The sequence below is a fragment of the Propithecus coquereli genome, unplaced genomic scaffold (assembly GCF_000956105.1).
Source record: "Propithecus coquereli isolate 6110/MARCELLA unplaced genomic scaffold, Pcoq_1.0 Scaffold6, whole genome shotgun sequence".
NCBI classification, from domain to species: Eukaryota; Metazoa; Chordata; class Mammalia; order Primates; family Indriidae; genus Propithecus; species Propithecus coquereli.
Window position 1 is genome coordinate 13,365,599 of NW_012151951.1, and position 13,734 is coordinate 13,379,332.

Sequence of the window (13,734 nt, forward strand, 5' to 3'; positions counted from 1 at the left end):
TAGTTGTCCAGATAATTTCTTTCTACTTTTAGTAGAGACAGGGTCTCGCTCTTGCTCAGGCTGGTCTTGAACTCCTGACCTTGAGCGATTCACCCGCCTGGGCCTCCCAGAGTGCTAGGATTATAGGTGTGAGCCACCACGCCTGGCCCCAGATGGTCTATAGATTTTTATTTGAATTATTCAAAAAACCAAATAAAATAAATAGGAACTAGTTTCTTTTTTAAAGAAAGGATCCAAGCCCTTAATAAAAAGGGCAATATTTATGACAATTCCCTTTGATGAATCAAGTGGCCAAACTCTGTATCAGTACTCTCCAGAGAATATTTTATAATCTTTTCTGTCAGCCCTTTAATACGGGGCCTTCTAAGATTTCATGTAAATGAAACAAAGTAACATGCTTTACCAAATGATTTAAGCTTGGTGTGTAGTTCTCCAAGAATAGAAAATGCCAAGAGGACAGAACTGATGGGTGGCATAGGGATCTTCTCCTCTTTCTGGGATTGTTCAGTGCATAAATGAAGTTCCGTTTGTAGGCAAGATTCTAAACTGCTGGTATCTAAGAAAAAGGAGGAAAAATATCAATTGTCTCAGCGATACAAGATCTTTCCACTTCTATTCCTCAGAGCCCATTCTTTACTGAGATTCCTAATGTAGTCTTATTACAATATACTTCTAATGCAAGCAAATATTAATTATGACATACATGTCCTTGGTATCACTTTTAAAACAGAAAATGACTCTTACTGGCATGTTCAAAGAATCAAACTAAGTACTAAAGAGACAATGTGTCTACAAGAAATCCTTACTAAATATGTTTGTTTTGTTTTTTAATTTTTTTAGAGACAGAGTCCCACTCTGTTGCCCAGGCTGGAGTGCAGTGGCACAATCACAGCACACTGCAAGCTCAACTCCTGGCCTCAAGTGATCCTCCTGCTTCAGCCTCTGAGGAGGCGGGACTACAGGCGTGTGCCACCATGTCTGGCTAACTTTTAAACTTTTTTGTAGAGACACAGTCTCGCTACATTGGTCAGGCTGGTCTCAAACTCATGCCCTCAAGCAATCTTCCCATTGTGGCCTCCCAAAGCCTGGGATTACAGGCATGAGCCACCGCACTCAGCCACTAAATATGTACTGAATAAGAGAATGAAGGCAAGAAATAAAAACTGAGGTCCTAGTTTCACAGACCTCTTGCATGTTCTTTCTGCCAAAGTTTAAATGGTAATGTATGCTATAATATAACAAAGAATTCAACACACCTGCCATCTTCTCTTAATTTACAGTCTACTTGGAGTAGAATCTAAAATTTTCTAGATTACACTCTTCAAATTACCCAATATATATATATACATTAGGTGTATGTGTTATCTATGTACACACATACATAATGTATTTGTAGAAATAAATGAGTTCTTTTATTCTAGAGGGGGAAGGAAGTAAGATTTGTCATGCTGGCTCTTGATTTTTTTTTTTTTTTCTGAGACAGAGTCTCGCTTTGTTGCCCAAGCTAGAGTGCCATGGTGTTAGCCTAGCTCATAGCAACCTCAAACTCCTGGGCTCAGGCAATCCTCAGCCTCCCGAGTAGCTGGGACTACAGGTGTGCACCACCCTGCCTGGCTAATTTTTTCTATTTTTAGCAGAGATGGGGTCTTGCTCTTCCTGAGGCAGATCTCGAACTCTTGAGCTCAAGCGATCCTCCTGCCTCGGCCTCCCAGAGTGCTAGGATTATAGGCGTCAGCCACCATGCCCAGCCTTGATTTTTTCTTTAAATCCAACAAGTAAAAGCAATTAAGAATAGTACTGAATCCTGTCTAGAAGTTCTAGAACAAGAAACAGGCTAGACACTGGCATTTCATATAACTGGAAAGTTTAGTTCCAGTGTATGTGTATCTATGTACACACATACGCCCACAACGTGTACAGAGGCCAAAGTGGATATAGGAAAGGGAACAGGGGGGAGACTATGAGATTTCCCTTGAAATACACTAAATTTCAAGATCAATATTGGAAAATACACCAGGTATAATAGCATGACCTTTACACACACCCTCTGAAGTTTTACTTTCAAAGCAAACAACACATCAAAGAGGACTCACACCCAGAGGTGGGCAGAAGGGCTGAGAGTCAAGTAGCATAAATCAAAGCCAGGGCCAGAGTAATCCTATTTCTTCACCTTGCAAAGCACCCCCATCTCATGATTTTGTTACCATTTTTTTCCCCAAGGACTGAGAAAATTTGAGCCAAACCCCTCCTTTACCCACAAACCCACCGTCCCCCATCTTCTTTCTTCAGCAAGAGAGAGAACGGCTGAACAGCTCCTTTAAGCTTTCTAGCCAAAATAAACCACTGGGATTAGAACAGGTATGTCTTATAGGCAGGAGAAACAGTGTGGTCTGAAACTGCTACCACGTCCTCTAGCACACCCTCCCTACGTAGACCACAACCACTCAATCATCTTTTCTCACTTTCCTAGAGAAGGGACAGAAAGAGGGATGTAAAAGAAGTAAGGTGAGGGTACATTAGGGACCCAGATGAGTTGGTCCTATGAAACCATCTTGCTTAACAGAAGAACTCAATATAGAGTTGGAAGATTATAAATGAAACCTCATCTACCAACACAAAATATTTAGAATATATTCAGACACCAAACTGGTTCAGGCAGATTAAGCAAAGCAGTCCACCTGAGGTCAGCAGCACCTTTTGATGGTGGGATCTTCCATACAATCAGTTTCTGCCACTCTTCTCCAAGGTGATATAGTATGTTCTGTTTCTGTATTGTGAGCTCCATGCTGAGAGATTTCAATATTTTTAAATCAAAGCATTTTCTGGATTTTAATAACTTCAAGCATTTCTGTGCCTAGCGGTGAAAACAGAATCATTGTTAAACATTCCATCTGGACTCAGAGCAATTAGAATATATTTGTATAATGATAATACATGGAATACAAAATTTACTAAAAACAAGAAGAGCACTAATTCTCATGCTATGCAGAAAGCATTTAGTACCTCTTCTAGACGATGAGCAGCAGTGACATACTTCTTCTCTCTTAATGCACAATTGTATTCTTCAATAGCAGTAGAAAACTGAAAAGTATAATATTTTATACATCCTATTATTTCAAGTCTGTTTGTTTTTAAAATATGAAAAGAAAAAAACGTTGCGTAGTCAAGAGATATTCACTGAATGAAACCAACTGGAAAAAAAGTAACTCTCACCACCAAAGCACTAAAGCTCGAGTTTACTAACCTCTTGCAGCTGTTTAAGCAAACTTAGTACAACTGAGTCTCTTTCCAATTGTTGCTTCAAGTCTGTAAATTCCGCAGTTGATACATGAAGATCTCGGCGGACCTAAAGCATACATTAAAGGTTAAGTACTTTTAAGTTATACCATACCTAAGAAATAAAATATTTATAGCTAATCAATAAGCTTTATTAGGTCAACATAATTTATGGTGAATTTTTTTTTCTTTTAGAGACAGAATCTCGCTCTGTCATCCAGGCTGGAGTGCAGTGGCATGATCATAGCTCACTGTGGCCTCAAACTCCTGGGTTCAAGCTATCCTCCCATCTCAGTCTCCCAAGTAGCTGGGACTACAGGCCAGAGCCAGCACATCCAGCTTCAAGTTGAAATTTAAATGCTAGTTAAGACTGGAATAAAAATCATAGAATGCAATAAGGAAAGATCTCAGAGGTCCACCTAGGCCAAACCCTTATCCAATGCAAAAATACCGATTCTCATCAACATAATATCCTCAGTAACCATCTACTCTTAATTTAAGCAGGTATCTTTCATGAGAGAACGCATCCACCTGGATTACCAGAAAGGCATCCTCACTGCCAAGTGATAACTCTTTCTACAGTTGGATAGTTCTAACTTATTAGAAAGATTTTTTACATTGAGGCAGAATTTACCTCCCTCTGTCCCATTGTATTAGTGACTTTACACTACCAATTATTTCCTCTCTTCAACCTCTGCCTAATTCATCTTCATTTATTCACTCATTCATGAAATGTATATTGACTGATACCTAATAGTGCATGGCTTGTCCCACCAGATGTCAATGTTAAAAATTCCCCATCTTTAAAAAAAATTCCCTCCACCTCAGCAACCACTCTACTTTTCAGCAGCTTCCTTATTTCTCTCCTCCCACTCACAAACAGCTTCTTGAAATAGTGATCTGTGCTCACTATCTTTACTTTCTTACCGCTCGTTCACTCTACACCTCACTGTGATCTGGTTTCTAGCCACACCATTTCACCAAAACTGTGCTTGTCAAAAAACAAAACAAAACAACCAACTCCTTGTTGCTAAATCCACAGCACACATTACCAGTACAGTCATGCATCATTTAATGACAGGGATACATTCAGAGAAATGCACCATTAGGTGATTTCGTCATCATGTGATTACAGAATGTACTTACACAAACCTAAATGGTATAGTCTACTGCACGTCTAGGCTATGCGGTATAGCCTATCGCTCCTAGGCTATAAACCTATACAGCATGTTACTGTATCGAATACTGTAGGCAACTGTAACACAATGGTAAATATTTGTGTACCTAAACATAGAAAAGGTACAATAAAAATATAGTATAAAAGATAAAAATAAAAACAGGGCAGTTACCATGAATGAAGCTTGCAGGACTGGAAGTTGCTCTGGGTGAGCCAGTGAGTGGTGAGTACATGTGAAGGCCTAGGGCATTACTATACACTACTGCAGACTTTATAAAAACTGTACACTTAGCCTAGACTAAATTTATTTTAAAAATATTTTTCTTTCTTCAAGAATAAATTAACCTCAGCTTACTGTAACTTTTTTACTTTAAACTTTTTAACTTTTTGACTCTTTTGTAATAACACTTAGCTTAAAACACAAACACATTATATTGCCGTACAAAAATATTTTCTTTATATCCTTATTCTATAAGCTTTTTTCTATTTTTAAAATTTTTTATTTTTTTTTTAACTTTTTAAATTGTTTTGTTAAAAACACACACATTATTACCCTATGCCTACCCTGAGTCAGGATTATCAAGATATCACAAGGCAACAGGAATTTTTCAGCTCCATCATAATCCTATGGGACCACCATCATGCAAGCAGTCCACCATTGACTAAAACTTCATTATGCAGTGCCTGACTGTATTTAACTATTTAACAGTACACTGTTTCTTTCCTTCTGAAACATTCTTTTCCCTTAGTTCCATGATACCATTCTTTACTGATTTTCCTCTCAGTTCTCCAGCCATTCCTTTTTCACTTTCTTTTGGGACCTTCATTTTCCTTCTAACTACTCCATCCATACATATTGATATTCCTTTCTCCCTGGTTGTCTTCTGACTCTGAACCAGTGGTTCTCAACGGAGGGTAATTTTGCTCCACCCTCACCCAGAACATTTAGCAATGCCTGAAGACACTGGTTGTCACACGGAAGGAGTTCTACTGGCATCTAGTGGATAGAGGCCAGAGATACTGCTAACGTAACACAACATACAAGACAGACCTCCACAACAAAGAATTATCCAACCCAAAATATCAATAATGTCGAGGCTGAGAACCCCTGCTCTATACACTTCTCTCTCAGCAATCTTGTCCATTCCCATGGCTTTAATTACTAAGTGCTGCTATCTTAAGTCCACATCATTTGCCTAACCTCCAAACATGTACATAGGTGGGTGGAGGTGAAAACTGTCCACTGAAGTCCACCTTCCTTTTTTCCATATTAATGGCACCGAAACAGATCATATATTTCAGGCTCTTTCACAGTCGGGTGTGACCATATGTCTAAGATCTTACCAATGCAATGTTAACAAAAGTGATGTGTACCCAACTCTGAGTCTTAGGAAAATAAGTGTGCCTCCTCCATGCCCTCTCTTTGCCCTTAACCTCCTGCCATAACCTGGGCATCAGAAGAGACCAGATTGAACCACGCAAACAACAAAACCCTAAGAGCAGTTTCTCAAACAGTAATGTATATACATTTCACTTGGTGAATTTCATTAAAATGCAGATTCTGCTTCCATATGTCTGGACTAGGGCCTTAGATCCTGCATTTCTAATGAGCTACTAATTGCCAATGCTGCTGCTCTATACACTTTTGGGAGACAATTCTCTAGAGGTCTCTCACATTTCTACACCATCTTGCAAATAAGACAGTGACTATCTTTAGTTCTGGGCTATCTTTTCAAGGATGTCTATGCAGTAAACAGTCTTGGAAGACAGAGATGGTATCTCCTACAAAAGGGAGGCATACTTGTTAATTATAAAATATTCAGGTTCCTTAAGCACAGGAGCCCTCTTCTCTAATGCAATCCACAGCACAATGTCCTATAGGAATTGTGACTGGGGTCGCTGATACAGCTGATATTCTGGCTACTGCTGTAATAAACTGTCCTTCATCTCTCAACCAAGAGACATGTCTTCTCCGAGAACCCATGACACTATAGCGGGCTAACTTTTTGACTTGCAAGTAGGTTATAATCTCAGATCCCCTTCAGTTCTTGACACAGAGTATACTAGCATAGCTGAGCCTTAGATTGCAAAGTTTGCTTGTTTGCTGAACTACTAGAATTAAAAAATAAAACACATGCATGAAGGGAAGTATAACTCAACAGAAATCAATCAGAGGGGGAGGAGAAAGGAGGGGATGGAAACCTACGTAACGGGTATAATGAACACTATGTGGGCCATGGGCACACTTACAACTCTGACTCAAGCATCATAAAAGTGATACTTGTAACCAAAATCATTTGTACCCCCGTAATACTTTGAAATTTTTTTTTTAAAAGTATGTTGTTTGAGCCATTGCATTTCAAGGTGACTTTTTTCCTTTTCTTTTTCTTTTTTTCAAGACAAGGTCTCGCTCTATCGCCCAAGCTAGACTGCAGTGGCATCATCATAGCTCACTACAATCTCCAACTCCCAGGCTCAAATGATCCTCCTGCCTCAGCCTCCTGAGTAGCTAGGACTAGAGGCATGTGTCACCCACGGTATCTGTGCTATGTTGCTCAGGCTAGTCTTGAACTCCTGGCCTCAAGCGATCCTCCTGCCTCAGCCTCCCAAAGTGCCAAGATTACAGGTATGAGCCACCATGCCAGGCCTTCTCTTTTTGTTTTCATTGTTTCTTTTTTCTTTAACAACGATCTAGGCTTCACTTTAATACAATCCCAACTGCCTATGCTAGTCCGTTTGGACTTACATATCCCACCGGCACCTTAAATTTAAACTCCTCATCCCCCATAAAAGCCTGCTCTTTCTGTATGTTCTCTATTTCAGTGACTGGAACAATCAATGACCTAGCTCCCCAGTTATCTGTAACTTCTGCATCTTTCATTTCCCATATCAACAAGTACCCAAGATCCTACCTCTTAAATGTCAGTAGGATTTACCCATTTTTCTCCAATTCCACTGCCACTGACTTTATAGCAGGTCACTGTCCTGTTTTTCCTGGATCATTTTAACTGCGTGCTAACATTTTAACTGCCTTCTCATATCCCAGTCTCATTTCCCTCAAGTTCTTTCTTCAAACTGCAAGCAGAATGGGATTCCTAAAATTCAAATCTGATTTCACTCCCTTGTTTAAAACCCTCTATGGTTTCCACTACGCACTAAGATATCAAGATAATATCTATATTATTAACGTGATATACAAGGTCCTTGCTTACCTTTCCAATCTCATCTAAAGTCCCGTCCCATCATACTCCCTAAATATCACTCTCATGGAATATTCCCCAAAAGTGACATTTCTCCATTAACTCCATGCCTCTCTGCCTACCTAGAACACTTATGCTGATGGCTACCTAAAACACTCTTCCTTCCCCTGTCACCTGCCTACCTATCACTTCAGGTCTTGGTTTGGATACTATTTCCTACAGGAAGCCAACCTTAGCTACATCTCCTCTCTCTAACTGGATTATTCCTATTTAGTATTGTGTCACACTATTTTACTCATCTACATCAGGCATGAGATTCACACTTTGAAATAAAAAACTGTCTTATTCAGCAACTATTACGGTATCTGACACCTTGTTAGTACTCAATAAATACAGTAAATGACTGACTAAAGCTCTGACATCCACCTATTGAATCTAATCCTCCTTTTTGAGCCATTACTTTGAATCTTTCTCACATAAAACAGGCCTTCAAATATTGAAAGTGTTTCTTCTCAGGGCTAAACACCCTCAGTTTCTTTCACTGTTCTTCAAATGGTAGTGTTCAGGCCTGGACCTTCTCATCTGGACCATCATCTTTCAAAATACAACAATCAGAACTGCTTAAATCTCCCTAGCCATAATCTGGCCAGCAAAAGATATAGAGAGCCAATTACTGCCTTGTTCCAGACATTTTGTTTCTAATAGCACAGTCTAATATTGTACTATTGACTCAATGATCAACTAATTACAAAAACATTCTATTTTTTGAACTATGCCAGGGTTGCAGAGAAACATTTATTTTTATTAAAACTTTTAATCACAATGATTAATGGGCTGGTAAACAGATTTTCTATTTAATCTGTTGCTTCTTCACTTATGATTCTGTTTTTCTAGAGAACTTTTGAAAAACACATTTGTTCACTTTCTTTTTTAATAACTATCACATATGGAACAGACTTGAGAATACCTCAAAATCATGATTTTGGATATCAATGAGCCCTAAGCAATAATTTAGAAATAGATACAGAAGATACCTAAGTTTAGACTTTGTTTAAACCTCCCATATCAGCATTCTTTCTTTCAACTGCCTACCTTTCCTAAAAGAAAACTATAGGGGAAAAATCCTGGTGAGATAATACATGTGCAAATGTTTTTAAAATTATAAAGGAAATATTTCTGTTTCTGTACTGGGTACTTATTTTTGTGATGATAGCACTCTGGCAAACATGGTAAACATTTCTAAAATCCACCAGACTTTCCATAAGAAGTATATCAAGCGCCAGCTCACAAAGTAATACTATACAAGAAGGGAAAGGAGCCTCTCTGTATGCCCACAGAAAGTGGCTTTATGACAGAAAGTAGAGTGGTTATGGTGGGCAAACCAACCCATTTTCCAGAAGATCAAAAAACAAAGAAGATTGTGTTGAAGCTTGAATGTGTTGAGGCCAGCTGCAGATCTAAGAGGATGCTGGCCATTAAGAGATACAGCATTTAAATTAGAAGACAACCAGCCTGAGCAAGAGCGAGACCCCGTCTCTACCAAAAAATGGAAAGAAATTAATTGGACAGCTAAAAATATATGTAGAAAAAATTAGCCGGGCATGGTGGCGCGTGTCTGTGGTCCCAGCTACCCGGGAGGCTGAGACAGAAGGATTGCTTGAGCCCAAGAGTTTGAGGTTGCTGTGAGCTAGGCTGACGCCACGGCACTCGCCCCAGGCAAGAGAGTGAGACTCTGTCTCAAGTAAATAAATAAATAAATAAATAAATAAATAAATAAATTAGAAGACAAAAGGCCAAATGATCTAGTTCTCTGCTTTACCTGTTTTTATTTTATTATGAAGATAATAAAATCTCAAGATTTTTTTCATTTATAAAGTACTATTCAAATGTTATATATTATTATAACTTAAAATTTTTTTCCATAGAAAATAAGTTATTTAAATTGCAGTTAGGGAATATATTTCTATTTTAGAATTGAAGTCACCCTATAATCATTTAGTTCAACCTCCATTTATCAATTAGGAAAGTGACATCTTGAAAAGTTGTACAGAATTGAGTTGTCTTAGGAATTAGGAAGCTGAACTGCCTCCCTACAAATCTACCCAATATAACAAGTTATTCTTACCTCACTCTCTATCCTAGACTTCAGCAGGTCAATGTCTTCAGATAACTTATCCACCTGGGTAACCAAGCCCTGTGCACTCTGCATGCTAGGCAGGAATTCACTGTACTTCTTGCTAATCATATTGCACACCTCACCCTGTAAGATAGAAGAATTATAACATAAAACAGTGAGATGAGTACTGATCTCTGTTAAACATATACAGCTCATCTTCCATAAAGTATCTTCCATGTTAGAGCCCTCTTGCCAATTACCCATACCCATTCACTTTCCCTCCAGGCCAACTGATTTCTTTCAAAAACACATTTGTCCCACTCCCATGACATTATGAGGGTACACAAAGACAATGATTCAAAACATCACTATGTACCTCACAAATATGTACAATTATTATTTGTCAATTTAAAAAATTAAATTAAAAGAAAAAAAAGAAGACAATGATCACCAAATCCTAACCGTGCACAAGAGCACAAGAGTTGTACAAATTCTGGAAAAGAGAAAAATGGAGCCATTTCTCATATTGAACTATATCAGACTGTGGTTATCAATTTAAATTATATATTAAGTAGAAAAGGAAATAAATGGATAAATTAAATCCATAATCTGTATATCACAGTCAATGTATTAATTTCTATTTTCTTGCCTATAAAACTCTATGGGGTCTAATCTTAAAACCCTAAATTAATTTGAGTTTCATCATCTCCTTTAATTCAAACTAACTTAATAAACAAATTATTGAATACTTTGCATTGAATTATTCAGTGCTTCAGAAGGTAAAAGAATAAATTATGCTTGCCTTCAAATAAATTCCTTTTAGGTAGGAAAGATACTATACCCTTCGGTAACAAGAATACAAAGCTTAAATGTAATACAGCAACAGAATTGCAAAGTCTTCCAGGAGCACAAATGAGAAAGAAATTCTCTCCTCCTCAGAGAAAATAAGGACACTTTTTATGCAGAAGACTACATTTGAAATGGAACTTGAAAAATGAGTAGAAATAGTACAGGTAAAGGTAATGACAAAGAAACAGCAACATAAGCAAAATCTGGGAACTAGTGAAAAAAGAAAATTGGGTCTGCTTAGAGCACAGAAAGTGATTCTCAACTGGCTGAAGATTCAGGTTGGTAAAGGAAACTAGTGAAATGAAAGGTAGGTTATGTACAGAACACATAGGAGCCTTGAGTGCCATGCTAGGGTAGCTTAATAGCCTGTCCTCTTTTCATCACATTAAAAAGTGGTGAAAAATCCTAAAGCCATGTTAAAGAACAAATGTCACTGATGTAACTACTTAAAACTTAGGAAATCACTTTTGTAAAATCAAGAGTTGCTAGGAAGAGAGCTATACCTGTGCCTTTATGGTGCATTCCAAACTTGCTCCCTTAAATCCATACTTAGGCAGGTGGTATACACAACTTTAAATGAAAGCAACTAAAGTGTAGGCAAATACTGGCAAGGCAACAATATTAGTGCAAAGTGAAATTGTGTGTGGCTATGTACTTTTTGTTTTTGTATCAATACAAGGCAGCAAGGTCCATGTACGTACCATTGACATGTTTTATAGCACTCAGCACAGCCTCAAGGGCTTGGGCATGAAGGAGAGTTTTAAAAATATACCTAGGATTTTTTTTTTTTTTTTTTAATGTTGGGGAGGAGAATGGTGAGATCCTCGCAGAGCTATTATATCATAATAGTCATCAACAAATAGAAGAGTGGATGAAGGAGAGAAACACTCATATATGGGGCGGGGCGGGGGGGACCTGTCCACTTTTCTATTCCTCTCATACGCTCGCTCCCTAAATACCTCGGTGCTTCCAGTTGAACCTCCAGCTCTGCTGTCTCTTCGGTCTTCCTCCTCCTCCCTCCAGTGGACCCCTCCCCTACCTAACCCCACTCCCCAACGCTCCCCAGCCACCGCCTCTTCCTCCCCACAGCCCTGGGCCTCCTCGCCTCCTCAGCCCCCAACCCTGTCTGGGCTCCCCTCCAAGCTCCCTCCTCAATCCACACACTTGTCAGCCCTCTCCTCATACGCCCCACTTAGCCCCTACATCGGGATCTCCCCAACAGGACCCACTGTGCCGGTGGTACCCACGCTGTCTGCCTTTTTAGCCCCCCCACCGCTTTCTCCAAGTCCCCTCACACACGGACCCGGCGACCCTTTCTGGTCAGGGGCCCAGCGCTCACCTTGATTTCCTCCACCCGCCGGGTCAGGCGGCTGATCCGGGTGCCCAGATCCTCCTTCTCCAGCCTCCCCGAGTGTGCCAAAACTTCTGTCACGAACGAGGCCATGATCTCAACATGAACCAACGGTGACTGGACGACTCTCTCACAGCTTCTCGTAGCCAGCGCGGCAGCTCCCGTCCCGCCGACGGCCTTGGCGCACGGCCTGCCGGGAAACCGAGTCCCGCCGGTCCCACCCTGCCGCAAGGAAGGCGAGAGCCGCACTACAACTCCCAGCGGGCACCGCGCCAGCCCCGGGGTGGGAGTTCCACGGTGTCCCGGAGTTGGCAAACTGTAGTAGGACGCGTTTACCTCCTCCGCTGTTTTCAAATAGCTTGTCTCTTCCCGCCCGTTTTTTTTTACTAGAAGAAATTAAATGTTTTTATCTGATAATAGTCCTAACTGAACTCTCAATTTCAAAACGCTTACCTGTGAAATTAGCCGACAGACCTAACGAGCCCATCCCGATCTTTTTTCATTACACATTCACTCTTACTGGGCCCCAGTGGCCATCAGAATCTATGAATGGCGCCCTCTGGAGTTGTGCAAGGAAGTGACGTCGCCTCATTATAAATAAGAGGCTGCCTATAATTGCACTCTTTTTATATTACATCTAGGTAATACATTACATATTTCTATTACCTAGGTAATAGAAATAACATCAGTCTTGTGGGGACTAGAACAAAACACCGCATTTTCTATGAATATCGGAGGTTACAAATCAATTTTACCAAATGCTTTTTAAAATTAAGTTTCATTATTTTCAAGCACTACATACAAAAAGATGTTTACAATATACTATGTATAGTTTGATTCTTTTTTAAAAATTAATAAATATGTATATAAAGGATGTACACCAAATTATTTCTTTGGGTGGTGGACTTACGGTGTTTATTCTCTTCTCTTTCCTTGCTTTTCTATTTTTCTGCAATAAACTTATACAGTCCTCCCTCGGTATGAGGGGTACTGGTTCCAGGATTCCCCTCATATTAAAGTCGGCGGATTCTCAAGTCCCTTATATAATATGGTGTAGTGTTTACAAATAACCTAATACAAATCAATTTGTATTTTTTATTTGTATTATCTTTCATTGTTGTTGTTTTTGTTTTTTGTATTTTCTGAGACAGGGTCTTATTCTGTTGCCCAGCCTGGAGTGCAGTGGCATCATCAGAACTCCTGAACTCAAGCAATCCTCTTGCCTCAGTCTCCAAAGTTAGTTGGGGCTACAGGCGCGCCACCACGCACATCTCAGAATATTTTTGGTCTGCGACTGGTTGAATCCAAAGATGCAGAGGGCAGATTGTACTGCTTTGTTTAAGAAGTTATCTTTCCTTTTTTAAAAAGGTATCTGGTGAGGGTTGACCTTCAAGTAGTCACTGACCCTAAAGTCCCTGAAAATTTTAAGTGTCTGTGTGACAATGTGCGTATCCTAGTAAAGCAAGAGCAGCTTCCTGTGCCATGAGTGAAGGAAATGAAACAGTAGTTGAGACAGGAAGTACTGAAGATAGCCATGACACCCTGGGAAGCTCTCTCCTTGGAAAATCAAATCAATTTCTGTTTGGTAGACCTGTCGGCCTTATTTTGAATTCTATCTAAATGCCACTAATAATAAATGCTCAATGACAAAGAAGGACCGACCAACAGATGAAATTTCTGGAAACTTGTATTGCATATTTATTAAGCAATTATTACATAGTAGTCACTGTGCTAGGCCTGGGGATTCAAAATATGTGAATATATA

At 39.5% G+C, this 13,734-nt stretch overlaps 1 protein-coding gene across 1 annotated transcript in view; it reads right to left on the minus strand.

Annotated features, from left to right (window-relative positions):
* The window catches only part of ZW10 (zw10 kinetochore protein), a 65,110-nt gene extending 52,945 nt beyond the window's left edge, over positions 1-12,165 (minus strand). Inside the window, exons 1-6 of the mRNA XM_012659145.1 lie at positions 11,958-12,165; positions 9,779-9,913; positions 3,245-3,346; positions 3,004-3,081; positions 2,695-2,854; positions 399-556 (exon numbers count right to left, since the gene is read on the minus strand). Coding sequence (XP_012514599.1) covers positions 399-556; positions 2,695-2,854; positions 3,004-3,081; positions 3,245-3,346; positions 9,779-9,913; positions 11,958-12,062 — 738 coding nt within the window. The 5' untranslated portion in view covers positions 12,063-12,165. The remainder of the gene's footprint in view (positions 1-398; positions 557-2,694; positions 2,855-3,003; positions 3,082-3,244; positions 3,347-9,778; positions 9,914-11,957) is intronic.
* Between the last annotated feature and the right edge of the window lie 1,569 nt (positions 12,166-13,734).